Source organism: Peromyscus californicus, unplaced genomic scaffold (assembly GCF_007827085.1).
Source record: "Peromyscus californicus insignis strain IS unplaced genomic scaffold, ASM782708v3 Scaffold_6__1_contigs__length_162567912, whole genome shotgun sequence".
In the NCBI taxonomy this organism is placed as follows: domain Eukaryota; kingdom Metazoa; phylum Chordata; class Mammalia; order Rodentia; family Cricetidae; genus Peromyscus; species Peromyscus californicus.
Genome location: NW_026294584.1, coordinates 31,037,388 through 31,063,580, shown reverse-complemented (window position 1 = coordinate 31,063,580; position 26,193 = coordinate 31,037,388). Strand labels below are relative to the sequence as shown.

The following is a 26,193-nucleotide window of genomic DNA, read 5'->3' as shown; positions in this document are numbered from 1 at the left end:
GGTGGCTGTGTTCTGTGACCAACAAGAACAACTTCTGGTCTTGTACTTGAATGTAAACATTGTCTTGATCGCCAGAGGCCCCACAGGCCCATTTGTGAGACAAGTGATGGCACCTTTTTCTGCCAGTCCCCTGGGCACTCACTGTTTACATAAAGCATCAGACTGATTAACCTTCCATCAAAACAGCCACTCTTGAGTCCTGTTTCCCAGGGGGCTTATTCCACTTGTTCTTCTCCATTGTGCCTGTACCTTGGTTGGTGTGGAATTTTGCTCTGGCATTGACTAGGTGACTGTTTGTGAACCATGTTCTGTTGTGTTGCTGGCCTCACTGAGAACAATACTTCATGTGCTCACTCAGATTCGGAAAGGCATACAAGTTAGAAATTGGCTTTTCTTCAAAGATGAGACAAGAACACACCCAAGTGATGTAAGCACCTGTGGGTTAGAATGAGGTGCCTCTAATGACGCTCAATTAGCCCACCGAAGAAATGATTTTCTGTCCTGTAATCTAAGGACCATGTTGCCATTTTGCTAATAATCCTTCCGTAGACCTACAGATCAAAAGTACGGATGTGCTTCAGCAATATTTCCGTGTCCCAATGGATGCTTTCTCAGGAGTCAACAGTTTATATTACTAGATTTTTATAAATGATGCTAAAATACCTTTGCAAAGCAGTGGCTGTTTCTGAAACATAACAAAATCTAGCAACAGATGTCAAGAAAAGCAATCTGTCTTGTTATGTTTTGATAATGTTTAGCTAATGCAATAAATCTCAGAAGGCCCATCCTGTTAAATGTATCTTAAGATAATATTTTAAAGGCAGTTTACATGTACACAGGATTAAAGAAACATGGTCAAGTTTTTTTTTTCTGTCTCAAAATATGGATCTTTTTTCTGAATAAGAAGTAGTCAAGAAAAATTTAGGTACCTTTGTGGTTTTATGCACAATGTTTTCACGTTTGGTTTCTGTGAGGAAGATATATTTTTATACTGTCAGTGGAAACGGATTGTATTGGAATATAAGAAATATCCATTAGAACATTATTAGCATGTTTAAAATGTATATGTAGGACATATCACAAAGCAGCTACCAAGATGTTTGCTGAAGACTCATCTGTTGTCTGTTCAACACAGTCACACTGCTGTCCCAACAGAGTCCTAACCACTTAGGTAATTGGAAAGGTCTTCTGATCTTAAAGTTATGCCATGGTTAGTTTATACATGGGATTATTATGCTAGTCTTCTTGGTAAATGGCTCGTGGTTTGTTGAGAATATAGATGTGACTAGTTCTGACCAATAAGATTTAAGTAAGTCGGCTAGGTAGAAATTTCAAGAACGTTTCTTTTTAAGATTTACATTTTATTCATTTAGTGTGTGTGTGTGTGTGTGTGTGTGTGTGTGTGTGTGTGTGTGTGTGTGTGTGTTAGTGTGTGTACATGTGTAGATGAGCTGGCAGAAGCCAGGATAGGGCATCAGATTCCCTGAAGCTGAAGTTAGAGGCAGTCTTGAGATACCCAATGTGGGTGTCAGGAATCTAACTCTGGTCCTCTGTGAGAGCACTAAGCATTCTCAACTGCTAAGTCATATTTCCAGCCTCCAGGAAAACTTTATCTTCCTTAATAAAAAAGACTGGGTCTTATGGGGGAAACCCCTCTCATCCTGCTTACAACAGTATGTGCTGACTACATAAAGTGATGTCGTCTCATGACCATGAGGTGACATGAATGAGTAAAAGGGTGAGGGGATGGAAATGATGCTCTTTTGCCATTTACCAGCTGTGGAAACAGGGCCAGCAATGTTGACCAAGTGGCTTTTCCTATGTGGTATGTCCATACCATTATTTTAAACTGCAGCTCTAGGTTTAATTCCCAGAACACACTTCTCTGTTGGTAGGCATACTGTGTACACATTTAGAAACATGTCCCATATCTGGCTTCAACCTCCCCACATTGCGAGAAATTCCCACAGAATGCAGCCAAACTTAATTTAGGAAATGTTTACATTAATATCAGAATGATAAATTAACTTTGAAGGAAGCAGTACAATGTGTTTCTCATCTATAAAAATGAAATTTAGATGTAATAGTATCTACAATCGGTCTCAAGGATCCCTCTCCAGCTATTCACATCCTTCAATGCCCTCTGCTTGAGTTGGTGGCTAGAAGTCGTGATTGTCCTTCAAAAGTGAAGGGTGTCGTTTTGAAGGTGGGTTTACAAAACACTGTAACAGCTATTGTGTGCCTTTCTTGCTCTCTGGCTTGCTCTGCTGGAAGTTAGCTGCCATGATTGGATTCCCTTGGAAGAGAAAGGCATGGGTAAGAACTAAAGGCAGCCTCTGGTTATCAAACACTGAGACACTGAAGTCCTCATTCCAACAGTTTGGAAGGAAAGGGTTAGTCACCACCCATGTGGATGAGGCTGGATATGTTACCTCTCCGACCTTGGCTTTGGAAGGATCCAGTCCTGACAACTGCCTTGCACCTTGTGAGAGACCCCGAACAACTACTCAGAGAGGTCACACTTTCATGCCCACTACACAGAAAGGGTAGAGTGATGGATGTTTGTTGCTCTACATTACTAAATTTGAGGATAATTGGTTATGAAGGTGTAGATAATGAATCCAATTCTAAAGCAAGTCACTCTTACGTTATCATTTTAATTTTATCTTTTATATTAGACAATTTAACTTTCATACTTACATATAAACGTTCACAGTGAATGTATACCTAATTTCTTAGAATTTGGTGCTGAGGCAAAAATCCCTAAGTATATGAGAAGGAAATATAACATCTTAAACTTTCTATAATCCACACAATCTTAGAAAAATAATTAGACCATTTACAGTGTTTGTATAAGACTGTCCACCCATATGCCTTGCCGGGCGGTGGTGGCTCACGCCTTTAATCCCAGCACTCAGGAGGCAGAGGCAGGCGGATCTCTGTGAGTTCGAGGCCAGCCCGGTCTCCAAAGCGAGTTCCAGGAAAGGCGCAAAACTACACAGAGAAACCCTGTCTCGAAAAACCAAAAAAAAAAAAAAAAAAAAAAAGACTGTCCACCCATATGCCTCAAATGGCTCGAGCTTAAAACCAAATGTGATTGTAGCTGGAGAGTTTTCTCTCCGGGTCCTACCAAGCCCTAGCAGTCCCTTAGCCCACTTATAAAATAAGCATACAGACGCTTATATATTTAAACTGCTTGGCCATTAGCTCAGGCCTATCATTATCTAGCCCTTACTCTTATATTCAGCCCATTTCTATTAATCTATACTTTGCCATGTGGCTAGCGGCTTACTAGTACCTTACATCTTCCTTGTCCTGGCGGCAGCGGCTGCAGGCAGTCTCTCCCTTCCGTTCCTGTTCCCTCAATTCTCCTCTCTGTTAGTCCCGCCTATACTTCCTGTCTGGCTATTGGCCAATCAGTGTTTTATTTATTAACACATTTGCCATAGAGAACATCCCACTGCACATGATAGCTGATCTTAGTTGTCACCTTAACAGGATCTGAAATCAATCCAGTATTTACAATCCAACCCATTTCCAGAGTGGATCAACTGCCTTAAGATGGGTGGTGCCTTCCAATGGTAGCTGATATTTGAAGAGGTCTGAAGGAAAAGCAATATTGTCTGCTTGCATTTGTTTCTTTCTGAGGGCATCCAATTCCAGTTTCTTTGGCCTTCCACTGTGGACTGGATACTAGCAGCTCTCCAGGAATCTTCCTGGCATACAGGACCTGTTTGGGTCTACTGAGACATCCAGTTTCCTGACTGAAGAAGCTACTGGATTCCCAGCCTGTCCAGTGTGCAGTTGGTTATTGTTAGACTATGCAGCCCCTATGTGTAAGTTGCTCTAATAACTTCTCTTCTATAAGACATACATTCCCCTGGTTCTATTTTCCAGGAGAACCCTGCCAGAACATCAGATGTGCTCCAAAGACCAAGAGACATTTTGATCTAGAAAACACACCTAGACAAGCAAATCTAGACTTTTAAATTTACTACTTTAAAATGCAGTAGTTATGGTTCTTGGTTTTCAGAAGTTCTCAGCATGAGCCGCATGGCAAGAGGATTTTTCTAAGGAAAAATGTGCTAAAATGCATATTCTCAGTTGACACTCTCATCAGACTCTCTGGGCTGGGATCTGGGGTCTGCACTTTCATTATTTCAGATAAGATTTCCTTATGTAGCCCAGGCTAGTCTTGAACTGACCTTCCTGCCTCAGCCTTCTGAGTGCTAAGACGACAAGCCTGGTTCTGAGGCTCTCATTTTATTTTTAGTTCACTTCAAAATCATTTGTGTGTGAATCTGTCTGCTTGTGGGTCAGTATATAGGCACATGAGTGTAGGTACCTGCAGAGTATAGAAAAGTGTGTAGCATGCCCTGGAGTTGGAGTTACAAGTGATTGTGAGACATCTGATAAGGATACTGGGAACTGAACTGGTATCCTCAGAAAGAGCTTTTCCCTCTCTGAACCACTGAGCTGTTTCTCTAGCCTCCAAGGCTTTCGTGTTAAACAAGATTTCTTTTCTTATTTCAGTGATAAACAGTACTGGAGCCTGCCATGGCTCCTGCAGTGAACGGCAGCCCTGTTGCCTTTACACTGTATCCTCTGGCCTTGCAGCCCTGACTTTCTTCCTTCTTCTATCTCTGGGGTCCTGATATGCTGGATGACATCAGGATCTAATGGATAAACAAATGGAAACACCCTCAGAGCAGGTTTTCCTAATTTTAATCTACAAATATGGATAATTGGTTAAAATTTACCATGATTATTATGAAAAACCACTCAGTAGAAATCCTGGTGTACTTCTATCACCCTATATTCAATAAAAACAAATGGATGTTTTTTTTCCAAATTAAATACATATTTCTAAAATTCTAATGTGTACACCAAATCTAGTCACAAGCAGAGAGTGTATTCCAAACCCCTTCTCTGTTCCCACACAGATTTCCAACATGTTGAGAGGCCTTTGAAGCTGATGGAATAATATTGTGTATGAGCATGTGGGTATGGATGAGGATGAGAAAGAACGCAATTAAACGTTACCAGAACACAGCAACATTGCCATAATTCCCATGTGTTTTCTCAGAGGCAGACTTTACTGGACAAAACTGGCACCACTGGGCAAGAAGCTGCGGCGTTCTTGCAGCCAGTTCTGAAGGCAGAGGGTCTGGATTATGTTACAAACACCTACAGTCACATGAACCCCACTGTGAACCACCCGTAACTTTAGAGGATGTAAATCTGGGGTAGGAACATTGATGCATGCTCTTGGCTTGAAGGCCTGCTGCTTTGTAGTGGAAGATGGGAAGTAACCCCATCTTTCAAAAGTTCCCAGGACTGTCTTTGGAGGAGCAAGGGGGAAGGATGCATCCATAACCAGAGTGTCAGTGCAAGTTGACAATCGTGAACAAGTGAAGAGTTTGGGGTATGGATTACAGGGCAGGAAAGGGTCTGCAGTGAGAAGCCTGGATTTAACCTGGCCTTGAACTCTCTCCCTCACGTCCAGTCCTCAGCAACCTCACTCTTTTCAACCTCTGGGGCCCTTGCCTTGCTATTCCTTTCTGTTCTCTTCCTTCCTTCCTTCCTTCCTTCCTTCCTTCCTTCCTTCCTTCCTTCCTTCCTTCCTTCCTCCCTCCCTCCCTCCCTCCCTCCCTCCCTCCGTCCCTCCGTCCCTCCCTCCCTCCCTCCGTCCGTCTCTCTCTCTCTCTCTCTCTCTCTCTCTCTCTCTCTCTCTCTCTCTCTCTCTCTCTCTTTTGGTTTTTTGACACAGGGTTTCTCTGTGTAGCTTTGCCCCTTTCCTGGAACTCGCTTTGGAGACCAGCCTGCCTCCCGAATGCTGGGATTAAAGGCGTGTGCCACCACCGCCCAGCTCTCTCTCTCTCTCTCTCTCTCTCTCTCTTTTAACCATAGCATTTTATTTCTTCCTTATCCCTGACGGACAGTTTCTCAAACACTGAAATACTTCAGAGTTTCCTGGAGATACTGTGAAAACCCAAGTTTCTGGGTCTTGAATCAGAATCAGTGGTCTGTGTGTGGTATCTGGGCATCTTTCCCTCCCACTTGGAATTTGATGCAGGAGGTCTAGGAAAGAAAAACAAAGCTGCTAATAGAGAGATCTACAAACCTCAGTATGTAGATCTGAATTAACGTAATAGCATATGTGTGTATTGTTTTTGAAATGCAATACATTTTCCAGGTCAACACCACAGAGGCTGGATTTGCCCTCTTTCGTGGTGGTATCACATCACACAAACAGCTAATCGGCTCCTTGCCTTGGTTTCTTATTTAGAACATGCAGGTATGGTGGTGTCAATGCCATAGGGATATTCTAATTATTTTATGGTTAACTTATGGAATATGTCTAGGATAGTGCCAGCTGCACCAGGAGCACTAGTCCAGTGGTCTTGGTCAGGAAGGAGTAAGAAGTACTCTGAGGTTCACATTACATTTCCCCATTGTAGACTGAATATCCCCGGTCTGATAACACAGGTGTACATTCCTAGTTTATATTTTGCCATGCATTGAATTATGTCCCCATTACAAGCCAAATTAGAACCCTGATTTCCAGTAAACACAGGGAGAAGGCAAGTGACGATGGAGTCAGGGAATTGTGTTAAGTAGCTGCTGTCTACAATCTGCCGAGAATGCTCAACACACCACCAGAAACAAGGAAAAGACATATCCACCAGAGGCTTCACAGGGAGCATGGCCTTCCCAGTGCCTTGACTTTGGACCCCCTGTCTTCAGTCCAGGAGACAACGGATATCTGCTGCTTTAATGTCACCCCACTTGTAACAGTTGGGTGGTGGGAACTCCTAGGAAATGCATATACATCCCTGTTTTCAATGTCAGGGTTTAGGGATTCCTGAGTGTTTCCACACCTCTTCATATACAGTGTGCACTCTTTTAGGGTGATCTGGGTGGGAACCTAAAACCAGATCATGTAATTGAGGCCTGTTGGCCAGGAGTCTCCTTAGGGAATCTAATATACTTTGTTCATACACCTTCACATTTTCCTTATCACTAAGTGTCTAGCTGCAGATGTCTCTCTACAAAGCAGGCTGAGTACCTCCTGATTCCTTTTATTCTCCACAGACTTCTGGTGTCCATTCAGTGCCACTTGTTGATGATGAGTGTCACCAAACAGGTGACAGAGAACAGACAACAGTGTAAAAATAGACCAAGAAAGGACCAGAGATAGGAAGCTGGAGACTGCGTGTTAGGGAACTTGGACAGAGAGGACTGACTATTCTGGCCCACTTACATTTGCCATGCAGGAGAAGGAATAACTGTAGCCATCCAGAGCGTCGTAAATGCTGTCTCCAACAGAAAAGGCCTGCCTCACTAAATGTGTGGAAATCTTATTTTGTGCTAACACCCAATTAGAGGGCTCATCTGAAGGTCTGGCTTGCTCACTGAGTTCTGTGTTTATGCTCTGGTGTTTGCTATTCTTTAAGCTTCTGGACATGCCATGGGATAGATATGAATGATTACCATATTAAAAAAAAGGCTCTTTACATTTTATTGAAGATACAACAAGCAGACATGTCTTCGCCATTTGCAGGCTACTCCCGTAGTCCCTAAATGTGTTTGCTTGAGCTTTTTAAACAGTATGGACTCCTTTTGTAACCGTCACAGTGTCCTTCCTGGTGGCAGATGCAGCATCCTACCATTCCGCTCAAAGGCGCATTATAAACAGCATTCACTTTGCCTCACGGCTGGAATATTTTTTCCTCCAGTGCTTTTAGTCTGTTTATTAAACAAATAGAAAATGAATCAAATAAATCCCTGCAGGCCCGGACGCGACTCGGGAAACAGGGGGAAGGATATACACGAGTATCCTCGCAAGGAGGATCACAGCCCATTGTACAGAACTGACACTTTAAGCAAAGTAACTGTCCAGACACAGTCCCTGACCTTTACAATGGGGTTGTCCACACGGACATGATTGGCAGCTTGATATTTAGGTTTATATAAGCCCCCGTTGTGAGGGTGCACTGTGGGATGATTATCTGTGTCCCTGAAGCCTACTCACGAGATGCCGGTAATAACATCTAAATTGTGACAAGTAGCGCTGTCTCCAGACATTGCCAGATATCCCCTTGGAAGGGAGGAAAAATTGCACCTGGTTGAGAATCCTGCCCTAAAAACATCATAATATGCTAGGATAAGGCGATACCTTCAGTTTAGAAGTATCTGCAGCCTGGAATGCTTCTGTTTATTGCAGGGATGTTTGCTTTGCATGGCCGTGGCCTAGTGGAGCCCTTTATTTATCCATCTAACATTTGGGAAGCATTTGCTTTTTGAGGATGGAATAAATGAAATGAGGAGACAGGGCCAGGTCAAGGTCATAAGGGTGGCTGTGGGTCGTAGAAAAGGGGACAGTATAATTAAATAGACATGAACTTTGGCTTTGCAGACTCACTTAGGAATCATCGCCAGGGATGAGTGTTGTCATTCTGGGATGGACTCATTTGCTTTTAGGTAAGAGAGGAAGTCATTATCCCTCATGGCTCCAGATCACTAGTTACTAGAATTTTGAGGAATGAAGGATGACATGTCCCAGGCACAGGTCTAGACCCAGGCCCATGCCCAAGTCCATTCCTGCTACCGAGCCTCTCACTGGCTGTGGGATGTGCTTGACTTGCTTCCCCCAACACTGTCTACCTGGCTACTTCTCTATATCTCATCCTGCCTTGAAGATTTCCTTCTAGTCTCACACTGGTTTCTCACTTGAACCCTTTTTTCTACCCAGGTTATCACTTCAACTTTATATCACTTTATATCTTTATCACTCTATATTTATTTATTTATTTGGTTTTTCGAGACAGGGTTTCTCCATGTAGCTTTGCAACTTTCCTGGAACTCACTTGGTAGCCCAGGCTGGCCTCGAACTCACAGAGATCTGCCTGGCTCTGCCTCCTGAGTGCTGGGATTAAAGGCGTGCGCCGCCGCCGCCGCCGCCGCCGCCGCCGCCGCCGCCGCCGCCGCCACCACCAACCGGCTATCACTCTATATTTAATGGTATACCTCTCTCTCTCTCTCTCTCTCTCTCTCTCTCTCTCTCTCTCTCTCTCTCTCTCTCTCTCTCTCTCTCTCTCTCTCTCCTTCTCTCCCTTTCTACCTCTCTCCCTCCCTCTCCCTACTCTTTGTGTGTGTGTGTGTGTGTGTGTGTATTGTTTCTGCTACTAGACTCTACGTTTATGAAATACAGTGGTTCATAAATCAGTATTTGTTAAATATATGAATGAATTAGTGAAACTTGCTGTCTTGATTACTCTTCTATTGCTTCGAAGAGACACCATGACCAAGGCAGCTTATAAAAGAAAGCATTTCATTGGGGCCTTGCTTATGGTTTCAAGGGTTAATCCATGACCATCATGAGGGTGGGGGAAGCATATGGCAGGCAGGCAGGCATGGTGGTAGAGTATCAGCTGACCTTACAAACTGATCCAAAGGCAGAAGACAGAGAAAGTGAGACTGGGCCTGGCATGGGCTTCTGAAACCTTGAAGCCCACCCCCAGTGACTACCTCTTCCAACAAGTACACACTACTTAATTCCTCCTGAACAGCTCCACCAACTTGGAATCAAACATTTGAGTATATGAGCCTATGGGGGCCTTTCTCCTTTAAAGCACCACACTGGGCATTTGTAGGTCATACCTCCTCCTCCTTACAAGAGCAATCACTGTCTTCCTTACATCCCCTTTGAGAAACAGAGTTCTGAATATGTTATTATCTGGCTCATGGATTAGAAACTGAATTCACTGGTATAGTCATTTTTTTCAATCCAGGTATAATAATTTTGGTAAAAGCATACACAGAGACTGACTAACGGCAAGAAAGATGGCTTAATTGAGTTTTGTGTATAATGAAAATTCGGATTCCAACCTACAGGTCTGGGTGTAGCTTTGCCTGTGAGAGCTGATGGGTCCTTCTAAGAGTGCTCAGGTGGCCTAGAACTCAAGTGACTTCATGTTTACCTTCAGAGTCTCACAGCCGGGGTGCTAAGTGATGGGATTGCAATCATGTGGGCCTTTAAATGCTAAACTTTATGTCAGTTGGAGAGAAACAAATTTTACAGCTCCCTGACAGGAAAATATGACTCAAAGTAATGCTGCCTTTTTTGCCTGTTAGTCATCTGATCCTATTGCTCACAGATGGGCCTTAAAGGAACTCCAGAAACAGGGCCACAGGAACTAGGTGAACTTGACAACTGTTGGCTTCACAGGAATTTTCTATTTAGCTAGGTCTTTATTAGACCACGGCTCTAACCAAGCTTCAACTTTGACTTCTCTGCTTTCTGAACTTGGATGAACTGACTAGCTGCAAAAAAGGAAAAGGAAAACTTGAAGGTTTGTAGCCAACTTTGGAACTGACTTCTGGTTCATTTTGGAACATAAGCGACCAATCTGGAGGCAGTAAAAGAGAAGAGTGCGAAGTACAGAGTCCGGATGCGTGACGTGAACCCCAGCTCCAGATCGTCTTCAGAACTAAGTGCATATTGTGGAACACATGGGTTCAGCAGGCCACCTTCGAGTTTAGTCTTTCAAAGATGATTTAATTAATCATCGTAGTTGCAGTATTAAGAGGATGCCAAATGGAAAAATTTAGGAAATTCATAATAAAAATACTATTGATGATTAGCTGGGCTTGGTGGCATAAGCTTTTAGTCCTAGTACTTTAGAGGCAGAGGCAGGTGGATGTCTGTGAATTCAAGGCCAGCCTCACCTACATAGATGGTCCCAGAGCAGCCACAGTTACTTAATAAGACCCTGTCTCAACACACATACACACACACACACACAATTTATTGATGCAAAATCTCCCTCTTTTTCAGGTATTTTTCTGGGTTTCTACTGTTGTATGAATGTTTGTATACTTGAATTATAAGTATACAATATACAAGTATACAATAATCTTTAGAAATGAAAGTTATTAGGCATTGTCTTGGTTCTTCCTTTTGATTATTATAGACACAGGAAATAGATAGGACTTTTCCAAGGCCCCAAATAACACTGGAGATACATGTCCAAGAGAGGACTAGAATTAAATTATGCTTTTGGACTTAGTTTCCCCTTCTGTTCTGAAGAGTGACTGGCATCAGTAAATGTCAGTCAGTAACTTGGGATTCTCTTCTCTGTGAAGCACTGGAGAACTTTGAAACACCTGCCTGGTGTGGATTCTCTGAAGATCCCTTGGCTACTGGTATAAAGGTGTTTTACAGCATTTTTAGGAGAAAAACTAGTGTGAATTGATAGCTCCAAGGTAGGTAAGAAAAAAGAACTGGAGGTGACATTTTGGTGCTTCAAACAACAGACTGTCCTCTTGGGGGAGAATAGAGAAGCATAATCAAATGCACAGAAGGCAGTCCATAGCTGGATTTTACAAGTACCATGAACTTCACTCTGCATGGAAAGTGTATCTCATATAGCTGCGACAGCAGAAAACATTATATTCTGGCAAAATGGCTAAGACCCTCCTGCACACCATTAATAAGGAGCTAGTGAAGTAATACCTTACTGCCTTTATGGTTGTGAAAATCTTACTGTGACACATGGTTTTTTATTAATAAATCTCAAGAGTCTAACCCAATGTGAATTTAATTCTGACTATGTATCAGCTGTATCTAGGAGCTACAAAGGAAGATTCCATGGGGCTTGGGCCCTACCATAGACCAATTACATCAGATTTTCTGCATCCAATGTGCAGATGTACAGTGTTTTAAAATGCTCTCCAGATGATTTGAGGCTGGATGAAGAGCTTCTCCGTGGAAGCCACATGCTTGCATGAAGTTACATCTCAAGGTTCTACCACAATGGGGTTTATAAATGCAGCCAGCTCTGTGAATATGTGCTGTGTAGGAGGGAGTGGAGGGCGGGCTTGCCACACAGATAATGCTTCGTGCTGACCTTTTGGTCACTACAATGCATGCATTTTTCAGTGTTCTGCTTTTGGATGTTTACCTCTTTCATTCTACAAGGCTGATTAAAGCAAAGCTACTCAACTCTTTACCCAAGCAAATCAGGTACTCTGCTGAAATAGAGGAAGGTGTTCATATATGTCTGTGTCAGGCTGCATGTGTGTGCTGTCATACACAAAACTGTAATTGTAGAGGGAAGGAGGAAGATTTGAGAAGTTGTATAGACAAGGAAATAAACACAACTATCAGGGAGCTGCTTCTTGTGATACATTCCTGGGATTAACCACTGTTACTACTTGATAATATTTTATACTTTTTTTTTTAAAAGCAAATAATGTTAGGCTTCTCTTTTCTTGAATGATGGCTCTATCTGAATAATTTTTCTATTGTAAATCTCCCAGTAATCTGACAATAAGCAAAGGGCTGTCATTCCTTGTTTTTTTCCAAAATACCATTTTTCAAAATATATTTCAAAATATCATCCAGAGGCTCCACTCCCTTTCAAGACCAAGCAGTCTGTAGCCTGGTAAGGTAAAGAATCTTGAAGGTGACATTTCTTTTGAGACATCAAATCACACTTGCTTTAAAGCATTATTTGATTATGGAGATGCTTAATGTTCTGGAGCAATGGACATACATAATTGGCATCTCCCATTGCCCAAGGGGTTTTGTGTGTGCATCCATTAAGGGCATATTTACACCAGTGATTCTCAAAACAGGTCTTGGTCCCCAAAGGAGGTCGTGATCTCAGAACACTGTGGAACCATTATGGCGGAGAGTTCTATTCCACTATGCTCAACGGGAATATTGGCTTTCCACATCACATGTTCCCTTGAAAAGGACCATCTTTCCCTGTTTCTTTCCTGTTTTTCATGTTTAATTATCTGCTTCTCATTATATATTTTATTTCTAGTCCTTTAACAAAATTGTGCTTTGTAATGGTCATTATGTTTACAGTCTATCTGTAACTTGTCAAAATCACTTTGATTTTGTTTTAATCAAGGATATTAATAACTGGTGTCATTTCTGAGATGAAAGACCTCTTAACTTGTCCACTCCAGTCTCTGACAAAACATTGTATGTACTAAGATTGTGGTTCTGGCCTGCATGTTTGAAACCAAGTCATACATCACCTCTAACATTCTCATTACACTTCAACACTCTTTCTTGATGGCACTTCCTCTTCCTATACATTTTTAACTGAATAATAATGCAGATATTTTACACTCTTTCTGTTGCTGAGACTCCTATTGGAAGTCAAGCTGATGATTCTTAGACGTATTCTAGTAAATCTATCTGCTATTATAGGAGACAAGAATAGATTGCATATCTGAGATAAAAGCTTATCTTTCATTGTTCAATGCACAGACGCAGTAATGAAGTAGTACCATCTGACCCCAGAGTTCCATTTTGTCTCTGTTCTGGTTTTATTTTTACCTTTTTCTGTGAGACAAGATCTGTGATCTGCAAGAGGTCAGCTCTGGGATAAGAGGAAATGTCTCTGCTGTTGGAATAGTGGATGACAATTCAGATCCTCTAAGCAAGTAAACCTCAGGTTCTGCATGCTCATCATCTCAGAGTGATAAAGCAGAAGTGAAGGAAGAAGTGGGGAAGCCAGGCAGCAGCCAATGGCATCCTTGGAATGTGCTTGGGATACCCTGGAGCTTGGATTTGATCTGTGGCACCCCAGGAGGTCAACACTGGAAGGTCTAAGGAAGATGTACGATATTGTGTTCATCTGATACTGGAGTTTAAAAAAATCAAAATAACATTGAAAAAAATACATCTTAAAAATACATATACAAGTATTATAAATACAGACAAATATGTGTATCTTTAGGCATATATACATATAGAACACATTTTCCTTTGACTGATAATTTGGACATTTTTATCACTGTATCAGATTTTTGTTTTCTTACAAAATTTTAAGCTGTAGTCAATAAAAAGGGCACAAATGAAGCCAGGTGATATTGTAATTCAACTGTGTTTTCATACAAAAAGACTAAATCAGTCAAAGAAGTTCAGAGTGTTGATTCAGTTGAGCCTCTATTTTCTGGTGGCTGACTCAGTGCTGGGCTGTGGGGTCTACCTGGAGGTTTGGGGCAGCTATAGAAGTGAGGGTCATTGCCTGGCTCTGCGGAACTCAGATATGAAATGGGGCTAGAAAGAGATAGACCACTCTCCTCAAAAGAAAGAGAGGAAACCACTTTGCTCTTAGTGAGCCCTGAGACCGTGACTGGAAAGCTATACAATGCTCTAACAGTGAGAACATAACTGCTAGAGGAAAGAGCAGACTTTGCCGACTCTCGGGCATCCCAGGCTGCTGCTGCAGGGTGGCTGGAGTCCTGCATGGTGGGGTGTGGGGTAGTGTTCTGGGACTCCATGTACTCTGGGTCTGGTGGGGAGTTGGTCTTCCTAGGTATTTCTTGAGCATGTTTTATTGGAACGATTCATTCTCAGATCTATTTAACTACAGAAAATGGAAGGGGGTTATCAAAAAATAGTTTGGGGAATTGGTTGGAACTGTTTTTTGTTTGTTTTTATTTTTCTTCTTGTTTTCAGTGATGCCATCTCCAAAAAACGAAACAACGAAACAGACAAAAAGCCTGGCTTTTTGAGGAACAAACAAGACAAGAATTTACTGAAGTAACAAAAGGAATCAGCGATGATTCTAACAAATGTAGTGCCCTTTCCTTGCTCTGTGCGGGTATGCCCACTTCCGGCCGTGTTCTATGGCTGACAGCCTCGGGAAGGCAAACAGTGAGGCATGACTGATGTAACACTTCAGTTCTTCTAAGAGACTAACGCTGCCTTGTAAAATGCACTAGTTAAGTCTGTTTTTGTTCCTGGCATTTGTTTTTTAGAACAAACATGTAATGCCTAGGGAGGAAGTCTCAGAGAAACTCCCTGCAGAACTCAATAGACCTTTCTCCCACCAGCATCTAACTATTTCAATAGCTTCCTGTTTTCACAATGTATGGCTCCATGGCACGTATGTCTATAGATACTGAACAGGCAACTGAGGGCCTTCAGAACAGTTGTTTTGTACTTGTTGGGACTGGCTTCGTTGTTCGCTGGTGGTTACCCCACCCTTCACATCCAGCAAGACCAGCCCCGCCCCAGGTACTTTCATGAGTCTGGATAATCCAGGCACTTTAAAAGCTCTCCTATCAATGCTACTTCCACTCACTGAGAAGCCCCAGGAGTTTGTGCTTATTTCAGGTCTTTGCAACTTTGTGTCCTTTACCTCCCTGGGGATTTACATAGGTTTGTACATCAGTTTTTCTTCTCTCCTACCAACCCATCAGAATCTGGAGTCAGGGCCTACAGTGATATTCCTGTCACTCCCAACGGAGACCACATCAAAAATGCCTGTTTGGTCAAGGTGAGGCTGCCATCACGTATTTCAGTTATTTCATAGCACCACTGTTTCCCTGGAGTGTGACCTGTTTGCAGAAGGGTATAGGATTACAATGGTTAAGAGCCCAGGCTTTTATGTTCTACTGTTTGGGTTCTAATCTCGACTCTTCTACTTTCTATTTGTGCAGCTCTGAGCAATCTGCATTTTCTTTTTGCAAAATGGGTGTGCTGTTGATAGTAGTAACAAAAGTATGTAGCTCACAGGACTGCTGGAGGAGTAAGTCCCATTGAGCCATGCTGTAAGAAGTGCTGGAGGGGGTGTCCCATTCCTCTCTCCCTTCTACACACACATTTAGCACCAGGATGCTGGAACCAGCCCTTGAAAGGGCTTGTACCATCAGCTGACTGTGTGGCCCCAAAACCTGTTTGTGGGTCACCGATGCCTATAAAGATACAAATACTCTGGTTGGGTGAAGAAGGCTGTGTTGAACTGGCTTCTGGTTTGCATGTGGCTCTGGCCACACTAAGCTGCTGCTGGCGCCAGGCACCTTCGCCTCCCTGGCTGCTCTTGGTGGGAACCTTTTCTGCACAAACATGCACTTGATTTTGAAGACTAGGAAGAACTCTCTGCTTTGTGCCTGATTGCTTTAGTTATATGATCTTACTCACAATTACCTATGTGCATATCTCTCCCCTAAATCCTATACCCTTGGGGACGGAGCATGATTTAGCTGCTCAGGTAATGCCTGAGCCTGGCTGTATATATGAATGTATGAATTCATACCTAAGCCTGCCATGCATGAATACATGGTAGCACTGTGTAAAAAGAAGTGAATTTGGGGGAAGTTGGAGCTGGAGTTGATATTTGTGTGTCGCCCAGCCTAGCACAGAGCAGGTGGCTAGCGAGGGACAAAGAGGTTATAAAACTTTTTAAATTTTTGTTTGTTTGCATTCCATCTCCTGCTTTTTCACTACTTGGGCTCAGTGTCTTTCAATATTCACTGTAAATGAGAAATGCGCCTGTGTTTGACATCTGCAACACACATGACCCAGGATGATTTCTAGACACAAATATCTAGCATTGAGTCTGTCATGGTCTAGCTATCATATAATGCTGCTATTGGGCTCAGCGAAGGTTTTTATACTTAATGCAGCTTTAAAATGTTAACTTTTAAATTACTGTGAGATATACTCCACCAAAGCATATTTAAGTATCCTCAAAATTAAAAGCGCCTGGTTTTTAATCACCAAAACAGGCAGCAATGGCTAAAAGGAAACTTGAACTTCCCTTTCCATGAAGTAATGACCAACAAGAGACATCTTCATCAGGTTCAATAAAGAAAGCAAGATGTATTTTATATCTGAACCATCAACACAGTTTCCGGGAGAGGCAGGAAATATGTATTCTCTGCAGGTGTACCACTGTTCTACCAACTAAATCCCTTGGTAGTCGCCCAGTACATGGATCACACAGATTTCCTTTAAAACAGAATTCAAAAACATTTCCCCCTCCCTAAACAATGGCTCATGTGAAAATATGCTGTTTTATGTTTCCTGGACTAACTGAAAAATAGTTAAACATTTTAGTCTTTGGATTGAGTCACTGACAAGTATGTGATGGAGGCATGTCAGTTTATTTAACCCTGTGATTTAAGGAAAGAATCCAATGGGGTAGTATAGGGTAGGTTGAGTTTTGAAACTGCACATCCAGATAATGGAGCAGCTTGCTGGCTGTGGTGAAGGGCAGGAAAGATGTGATGCTGGAGAATGTGGAGGGAGGGAGGCAGTGTACACTTGGGATGTGAAAATTTTGTACCATCTGTTAGACAAGTGAGTGGAGAGATTTCTAGTGTGTCCCAGGCGTAAGAATCAGTAACAGGTGATTGCCAATGCATTTTTGATCATGCTTTTGAACATTTTTTTCTTCCAAATTGAGGCACTTCTGGGTATGAATTGATAGTTGCTCAAGGTTTAAAAAAAACTGGTTGCCCAAGACTGATCAGTGTTGTCTGGTATGGGGCAACATGGAATATATAGTTGCCTCACTCAGGCTACCCTGGGGCTTTGGGATTCCAGTTGGCTCTAAACGCAAATGGCCTCAAGAGATGGAGAGCCATTGAGCAAGGCTGACTTGGGAGTACTCCATGTTGTTTCAAAATTCTCTGGTGAGGTTTAAAATTCCAGACCCTCAAATAGTGTTCTGTCACAGAAAATGTCAAAAACAACCCAAAAAACAAAAAACAAAAAACAAGAACCAACCAACAAACAAAATAAAACAAAACAAAAAATAAAGCCTCTACCACGTGACTCATCTGTTCTCTTGGGGTAGAAGAAACCTGAGTATGTATCCTTAAGCCAACTTGGGTACAACTTTTTCTAAAGCTGACTTAATGACGTAATCGTGTGGAGAATCATTTGGAGCTCTGAAAATGTAGGTACTCAGGCCTGCTGTCTATATGTTCCGATTTAAGAGATCTTGGTATTCCCAGGCATCTGGATTTTTAAGAATTCCTCTCTTGACTCTGATGTTTTGACTAAATTTGTGAAACCCCTAGGGTTTGTAAAGGAGCTACACATTTTCTTAAGGCTTCAGATTTCACATTTTCAATAGGAAAATTAGAAAGCCAATATGGGAGGAAAGAATATTAAATATTAACTGTAATATTTTATACAATCTAATCACAGTTTACAGAACTCCAAAAGAGAACATTGTTTATAAGTATTTTCTTAGCACAGTACTCCTCCCACTATACCAGGATATCTCTGAATTCCTCCTTTGTGGGAGAGGAGGGCTCTTTTACTACGTTCTTTTCAAAGACATATGTATCTTTCAAAGACAAAATATCTTTGCAAAGATAATTCACTGGCATCATATAAGTTTTTTATATATATATATATATAGATAGAATATATAATCTTATGTACAATGCGTATCATATAATAAACAATTCCACAGAGTGCATTTGTATACATATATGCATATATATACAAGTTGTCCAGAGCAGAGAAAAGAATGTATACATCCTGGAACAAGCCATCTTCGTAGGAATTCATCCTCCCTACCCTTTCCCTACTGCAGACGTAGCGTTATAGAAGCATCCAGAGCCCCACTGGTCAGTCTACACAGGCTCCTCTTCCTAGCAATCAACTCTCTCTAGGCATTTCATCATAGTGAACTGCCGTTTCAAAGTGGGGCACACTCAGAAGAACTAAAACGTGCCTGCTGTGTTATACACTTGAGTGGACAGGATGCATAAGCAGGTGGCTTTGGAAATTCCTGGACTTTTGAGATCCTGTTCCCCACTGCAGGTGTTCATAACTCAACCCTCTTAAAATGTAGCCAGCACTGCTCGCTGTTAATGGAAAAATATCCCACATCATGAACTCTGCATAATTCAATGATATATAGTATACTTGGATATAATAAGTAATACACAATTTTATACAGTTAAAGTCAAAGTTTGGGTAATTTCTCACTGCTTTCTAACCTTAGTTAAGAGATAGAGATAAAAAGGGCAACTTTTTAAAAAACATCACACACACACATGTGCAGACACGTGCACACACATATCGTTTCTGCTGAACTTAAAGTCACTTCATATGCTTAGAAATAAGCAATGTTCCTCCTTTTAGTATCTTTCTTTGCTCAGTAATGTGTAAAGACTTCCAATCAGAGATGACTGCAATGTGGTTTTATAAACTGGAATTCCTGAATTCCAGGTATGATTTCAGGTGTGGCAGAATATTAATTACCATCTTATGAAGAATCTTAAACAAAGAAAAAAACACATACAACTGCTATCAATTTAAACAGAAAAGGATGCTACCATGGCCTGGGAAATGTGCTTTGATTATATGTATATTAAAGTGCCTTAATTTTATGTGATGCTTATCTGACATTAATCACAATTTTTCTAGACTATTTATTTTCTCACATAAAAGGGTTATAGATGCATCAGGAAACTCCACTGATATTGGTCTGCACACCACACACATGCCTTCACTACATGATTAACGAAAATTGTGTATGTATTTAAGAATCATTACATTCATGTTTTAGGAGAGAAAGTTACAAGTATACATTTTTACTTTTGAACAAAGACCTTTTCCCAGATGTTCTGATTTGTCTCAATGCTAATCTCAGAATAACTAAACTCATTTCTTCCCCACAACAATAACCCATGATGAATCATGTAATCTTGTCTATTCTTCCTTAGTCATACATTTCAAAATATCTGTTTTGAGCACTCCTTGAAACTATGGGAAACATTTTAAACTTCATTAACCCTTAATTTCTATTGATGTCAAAAGGGGGAACTAGAAGCCTGGATGGTAGCTATTACATTCCCACAAATTATGTTGTTTTGTGTTAGATGATTCTATTCCCAGTGTATGTACCATCATTTTCATCTTCACATCTGGATCATGGATTAAATAGAGATACTACTCAAATTACTAGGGATTACATTTGATTATGTTCATCTTAAGTTGAAAATATTTCACATCACGGACTCATTTAATGGGCCTAACATACCGAACACCATAGTTTAGCCACCGGTACACTGTAGTACTGGTGGTTGTTTCTTCTTGTAATCTTGTGGCCAACTGGCAGCTATGGCTCCCTGCCACTGCCCAGCATCACAAGAGACCATTGTACTACAAATCACTCGACTAGGGAAAGGTCAAGATTCACAGTTTTGAAGAATAGTTCCTACTGAATTTGTTATGTTGTTGTAGCTTTGTAAAACTGAATAATCAGGTTGAACCATTGTGCGTTGTGGGCCACTTGTATTTCAACTCTTTCCTCCTTCCCCAGCATGACTGCATCACACCTGCACTTCACCCCAGTCTTTTCCAAAACTCCAGCTTCTCACACCAAGCCGATACTTGAATTCTTCCACAGCTTTGCATGGCTGGCTGGGGAGCCTACACCCTTCAAGTGAGTGTGAGATTCAGGCCTCTGCTGTTTGGTCAGAATCACTCATTCCATTTTTACTGGCTTCTTCTGTGCCAAATGAATCTCTAGATTCCAGTCGGAGTGAGATGGTAAGACTTGTATGGTACAGCCATACCTAATACCCAGGGGTTGTTGTGGAAGAGGGGGCGGAAGGATTCTAAGAGTCAGAGGAACAGGAAGTTTACTGTGACGCTCTGTCTCCTAGGAATGTCAGAGTAGCAACATCCATGAATCCTCACCAACATGACTGACTGAACAAGACCTGAGCAAGGATAGCATCATCAATAGATGTGCTAAGGAAGGGGGAAAGATCATGAGGCCTCAACCCTAGACAAAGAATCACAAGTAACTAAGAGTGGGAGAAATTGTCTTCCTCAGGGAAGAGCACACCAACTGGTTATCCTTCCAATACCAAATGATCAGCCCTGAAAACATATACACACAAGTAACACTATGTGGGCTGAACAGGTTGGAGCTATATATTTAGAAATATGTGTACACATAGATATGTAACAGCAATTAAAGAAAAAGCAGCTATGAATCTGAGAAAGAGCCAGGGGTTACAATGGGAGAGCCTGGAAGGAGGAAAGGGAAGGGGGGGGTGATGTAATTATAATCTCAAAAACTAGAAAAAAATGTAGAAGTGTCTAGGGGAACAAAGAAGACAAATGGGAAGAAGAAGGGTGAAAATGGAAGGGAAATGGTAGGGAAATATAGAAGAGAATATGCTTAAAATACAACGTATATTATAAATATAATATATATGAAATATATGTCAAAATATAATATATTATTATATTATAATATGATATTATATGTATATAAATTTAATATGATAACATATGATGTATTATATAATATATAACAATATATCTCAAAACATAATATATGAAATATGTGTATGAAAATATTTTTTAAAAGTGTCTGTGTGAGACAGCCCTGTCTATCTTCCTTGCATCCTCCTGCACCCCCTAAGCACTGCATGCAGACTGTGGTCCTCCCCTGGTCAGATTGTACGCCCTTCATGACCCTCTCCATTAAAGTGTTTGTAATGAATCTTCCATCTACCTGTTGCTCTTTCCATAGCAGCATCTTCCTGACAGTTAGTCAATGGTAATCACTATTTTAAAAACATTTTTATCCTGCAATATGTGATACTATTTACTTTGACTTATATCATATATTTTGTCTATTTCTAAAATGACAAGGTTTACAATAAAGCCTCATAAAACTGCATGCCAGTAAAAAAAAGGAAGTAAAAACATAAAACCACATGTGAGAGAGTAAATAAAATAAAAAATAAAAAAATCTAGCTACATGTGTCAAGGCAGTTAAGGCAAAACTAGAGGACCCGTGGTGCTTGTGTGTGTTTTTAGGATTAAGATTTTAATAATATGTGCATTTCTTGTCTCATTAACAGTAATATTCTTATTTGCTGGATTTATTTTAAGAATTAAATAGCAAGCATCCAGTCTAACACATCATAACAATGTAACAAATTGATGGATAATTAATAAGATATAAGAATCATACATTTTAAAGCATTTTATTTACTTCCAAATTCTAATCACATGTAGTAAGTATATTATGAACATAATATACTTATATAATAAGAAAACTTAGAAATGTTAGAGGAAGAATGGTGGATCTGAGTTTTAACCACTCAGTAGAAGAAAGTTAAGAAAACATTCAAATCGCAATATTTTGGGGTAAATGTATGTATGCAGATAAATCGTTATGTGGAATGGTGAACCTCTATACAAAAATGATTTTGTTGGCAATCAATTCTACATTTAAATTGATATTCTTGCCACCAGTGGCCTGGGTAATTATGCTCTGTGTTACTGAAGAGCAAGTGTAGAGTGCACAAGGCTTTGGAGGCCAACCACGCCTCCATACTTGACGTGCAGGACTAGAAGGATGTGCACAATGCACTATGCTGTTCACACTTTAAATTTGGGTCTCATTTCTTCTCTACAGAGAGGGCTTGTTTAGCTGTGTTTTTCATCTTGATACGAAGGTATTCGTGAAGAGCAGGGGACACCGTAGCCAGACATTGTCCAGCAGAGATGTCTATGATGATGGAAAATTTCTAGCTAGTACTGTGGGGGAGGGGAGGTGCAGAATGTGCGGGGGTAGCCTGGGTGTCTCTCTGCAGAGCCAGAGTTCTCTGAAGACATCCTCCTAGGTAGGGCTTCTGCCTAAATCTTGCCAAATTCTTTTCTCAAGGTGAGTTTTTCTTGTCTGCCTGACTGTCTGGAGTTGCTCCTGTTTCTGTGAGCAAGTAGGCAGGCGTGGCTGTAGCTTTCTAATTTCTCTAATGTGAGGATCCCCACACTCGCCCTTGAAATGATATTTTGTAAGCTGCTATTTCCTCCAAGCCTGTCATGCCTTTTTTCCATCTGTGTTGAAGTCTTTTTTTCCCAGCGGGGCCTTCTTTCTCCACTTAGTCATGCTCTGTGGAGACCCACATCCACACTGCTGGCCTTTCTGACTCATCCCAGGAGGCTCCTTGGCTCCAGGGAATCCCTCTCCCAGCACAGGGCAGCAACAGGGAGGGTCCAGCCAAGGGAGCCCATCTGAAATCCTTCCAGTCCCCTCCTTGACCAAAACAGCCAGCACAAGATGGCTGAGAAGCAACACGTCCTTTCCCCTTTAAGGAAATGTGGCTACTAAACAGATTTTAGCAATCTTAACTTCCAGTTTATGAGTTGCCTTCATTGCTGGTTTTAAATATTCCACAATCTGGCCAGCAGAAAACGGTCCAATTTTCCCTTTCTCTCTACTAGCAAACCAAGAGAGTAAATTCTGACAGGTACACTTTCCCTCCGGTTGTAGATTAAACCGCTTCTCTTTCTGAAATATATTATTCATAAAGGTGAAACTGTGCTGGAGCTCCTCCCATCCATAGATAGGAGGCTGTGGGAGGAAACTCCGTGAGCGGCTCCCGGGTGCATTAGGGGCGGGGCAGGACAGCAGCTTCCCACTGGAACCCTTGAGGCCAGGATTTTCCTTGGCCCTCCAGGCCACTCAGAGGAAGCCCTCTGCCAAGGACAGCTCAAGTCCAGCGTTTCTCAACCCACACGGATTCAGACAATAAATTCCTTGAGCTAGCATTGCTGGAAGGGTCAAAGTTGAATAACAAAATGACAATGATAATCAGACCACTGTGTCAAATCTGCATTCGGCCAACCACCCAGGAAAGTAACGTATTTGTAATCTCAACAAGTGTATCGTGAAAGTGCAAAACAGAACTCCAACCTGAATGTTCTGTTAGCCCAGGGCAGGCTGACCTTGGCTGTCACCACAGATGCATCTTTCCACATTTAGCAAGAGGGATCCAGAAGTTGAGGTGGAAATTATTTCAGTTTGGTAAATTGGCTTAGCCTTGCACATGTGCTGTGTTTTTATAGTTAAAACACTATTCATATACATGTAATATGCATACAAAATATGTACATTATCTGCATATGTTATTAGTGTTAAACATTTCCACTCATTTAATATTTTTAAGCTAATCACTTTAGATGATTTTAGCTGAAGGAATATGCTCATTCTGTATTCTGACCTTCACCGGTGGTACAAAGTCTCACACAATTATTTTGCCAACACATAAATGACCTGTCACTGGACTTATAACACGGCGATGAACCACAATCATCTTCCTTTCCCAAGGAATGTGGGGGCCCACCTGTGGCTGAGCTTCTATGAACTCCCGCAAGGCTCACTTTAGCTAAATTCCTGCTGAACTAGCCAGGAGGAGGAGGAAGCCTGACGAGATATTTCTGACAAGGGACCGCAGGGGTTCACAGACAGCCAAGCCTAGGAAACAGTGCTTGTGTGACGAAGCTATGAAAAGATGCACAATTACTTGCGAGAGTAGGGTTGTGGGACCCAGACAGCCACCACGGCTTACCTTGACCACGTCATCGTTGAGATGCTTGGGGTCCCGGTTGACCAGGTCGATCTCCTTGGTGTGCGCGTCGTACACTTGTTTCTCATTCACCTCGTCTGCCATGGCCTTGTTGTTGGGCTTGTAGATGTTGCCCTGTTCCCGGATGGGAACAGTGTAGAGATGTCCCTGTGAGGGCAGCCGGCCAAGCCAGGGGAGGGCGGCAACGGCGGTGGGAAGAAAAGTTCAGAAAGAAAAACAAGCGTCAGGAGTCAGCCTGGCTGTCGGGGGAGCCTGGAGCTCCGAGGCTCGCTAGCTTCAGCCTCGAAGGCGTTGCGCACAGAAAACTCCAGCGCCTCAAGCTTTTTAAGAGGACGGAGGAGAGGACACCACACCCCTCGGTACCAGGCAGGGAGCGCCTGCCTCCCGCGCCCGCCGCCAGGGGTCAGGGCGAAGCCCCATGCACGTCCTCCTGCACCCCGCCGCTCCCCGCCGCGACTCCCCAGCCTGGGGGTCCGCGTTCCGCCTGCTGTGCCTCCCTTCTCTCTGCCAGACCACCAGCGTCCCCACAACCTCACCTGCTCCACTGCCCCACCCTGGCCCTGTTAATCTTGTCCCACGATCCTTCCACCATTAACTTTAAGATCCAACTGGACCATACAGACTCAGTGGTCCCATCGTCTCTGTTCCTCCGTGTGTCTCCCTCGCACCTGCCGCGTCCCCTACCCTTCTAGCCCCTTTTGCTTCATGGTTTTCTTTAGGCCGTGGGGGTGGATTAGGTGGGTCAAAATCTAATATACTTTCATCTCCGAGCAGAGGCATGTGCCAGACCCCACCCCCAACCCCCAATGTTCTAGGACATGTCACCTGAAGGACTCCCTGACCCACCCTTACTTAGATCACCCCTAGGCTGTCTGCCCGAGGCAGAGCTGTAGTCACGTTTGGGAACGGAGGTCTCCACGTTTAGGCCACCTGAGTGCCAAGAAGTAGTTGCCAATGGTGGTGGTACTTGTGAGGAAGGAGGCTCCCCCACCTCGGAACTCCCCCGGCCGCCGCCCAGGGACAGAAATTGTTGAAGTGCTCAAGAACTTTGCTAAGTGCAATACACGCGCGCCGCCACCGCCCAAGCCGGCCACTTTAGGCTCCTGATGGGGATTGTCCTCAGGACTGTGGGCAAAGGACCCCCCCCCCTCCAAACACACACACACACACACACACACACACACACACACACACACACACACACACACACACAGCACCAGCTCTCAGCCTCCCAGTAGTAGGGGCTTGTCCCTGGGGGTCTTGCGAACAGTGCCACCTGGGAAACTTTCCTAAGTCCGGCAGACTACCAGCGCAGGACGCTGATCCTCCTCCCGGTGGGCTCTGTCGGTCCGCTCTCCAAAAGGGAGCCCTAAAACGTTCCTAGCTTTTCTTCACCTCCCCACCCAGGCCCATTCCTCAGCGGTGCCAGCACTAGCGGAGTGCGCTGAAGGTGGAGAGAGGACTCGGGCTTAGGAAAGCAGCCCGAGCATTTGGAGTGGGAGATAGCAAAAGCAGGTACTTTGGAGCCGGCGCGCCCTCACCCAAGCCTACCTCGGAGTCTACGTATTTGCCCCCAGACATGCTGGCGCGTGGCTGGCTGCAGGTTCTGAGGAGGTTTCCCTGGGCTGTGATTTAAGAGAACTGAGGAAGGAAGATCTTGTATTGTATAGGGGGGAAAAGGCGCTGGCGGGGGGGCGGTGGCTGGGAGGGAGCCTCTTGGCTGTCGGCCAGTGGTTTGTTCTGCTCTCAGTTGGCTGGGACGTGCTCTGCGCCGGGTCTAGGCACATCCCCAAGGTTCTGGCAGCAGAGGGCGGGGAGCGCCCGCGGGGAGCTGAGAGCCTGTGAGAAAGCCTTCATCAGCTCTGGCTGTTTGGGCAGATATTTTCGACCCGGGGCAACGTTTTCCCAGCTATAAGCCAACAGAGAGGCATCCCTGGGAGAGCGAATGTTTTCCCAGTGCATCATCTCAGCAGGGGTGGAGGGAGCACAAGAGTTTGCAGAGATGCCCAGTATGGG

The 26,193-nt window shown here is 42.9% G+C and overlaps 1 protein-coding gene across 1 annotated transcript in view; it reads right to left on the bottom strand.

The window, feature by feature from the left end:
* The window catches only part of Cav1 (caveolin 1), a 33,344-nt gene extending 7,483 nt beyond the window's left edge, over positions 1-25,861 (bottom strand). Inside the window, exons 1-2 of the mRNA XM_052719705.1 lie at positions 25,729-25,861; positions 24,160-24,324 (exon numbers count right to left, since the gene is read on the bottom strand). Of these exons, the coding sequence (XP_052575665.1) occupies positions 24,160-24,324; positions 25,729-25,758 (195 nt within the window). The 5' untranslated portion in view covers positions 25,759-25,861. The remainder of the gene's footprint in view (positions 1-24,159; positions 24,325-25,728) is intronic.
* Positions 25,862-26,193: the final 332 nt, after the last annotated feature.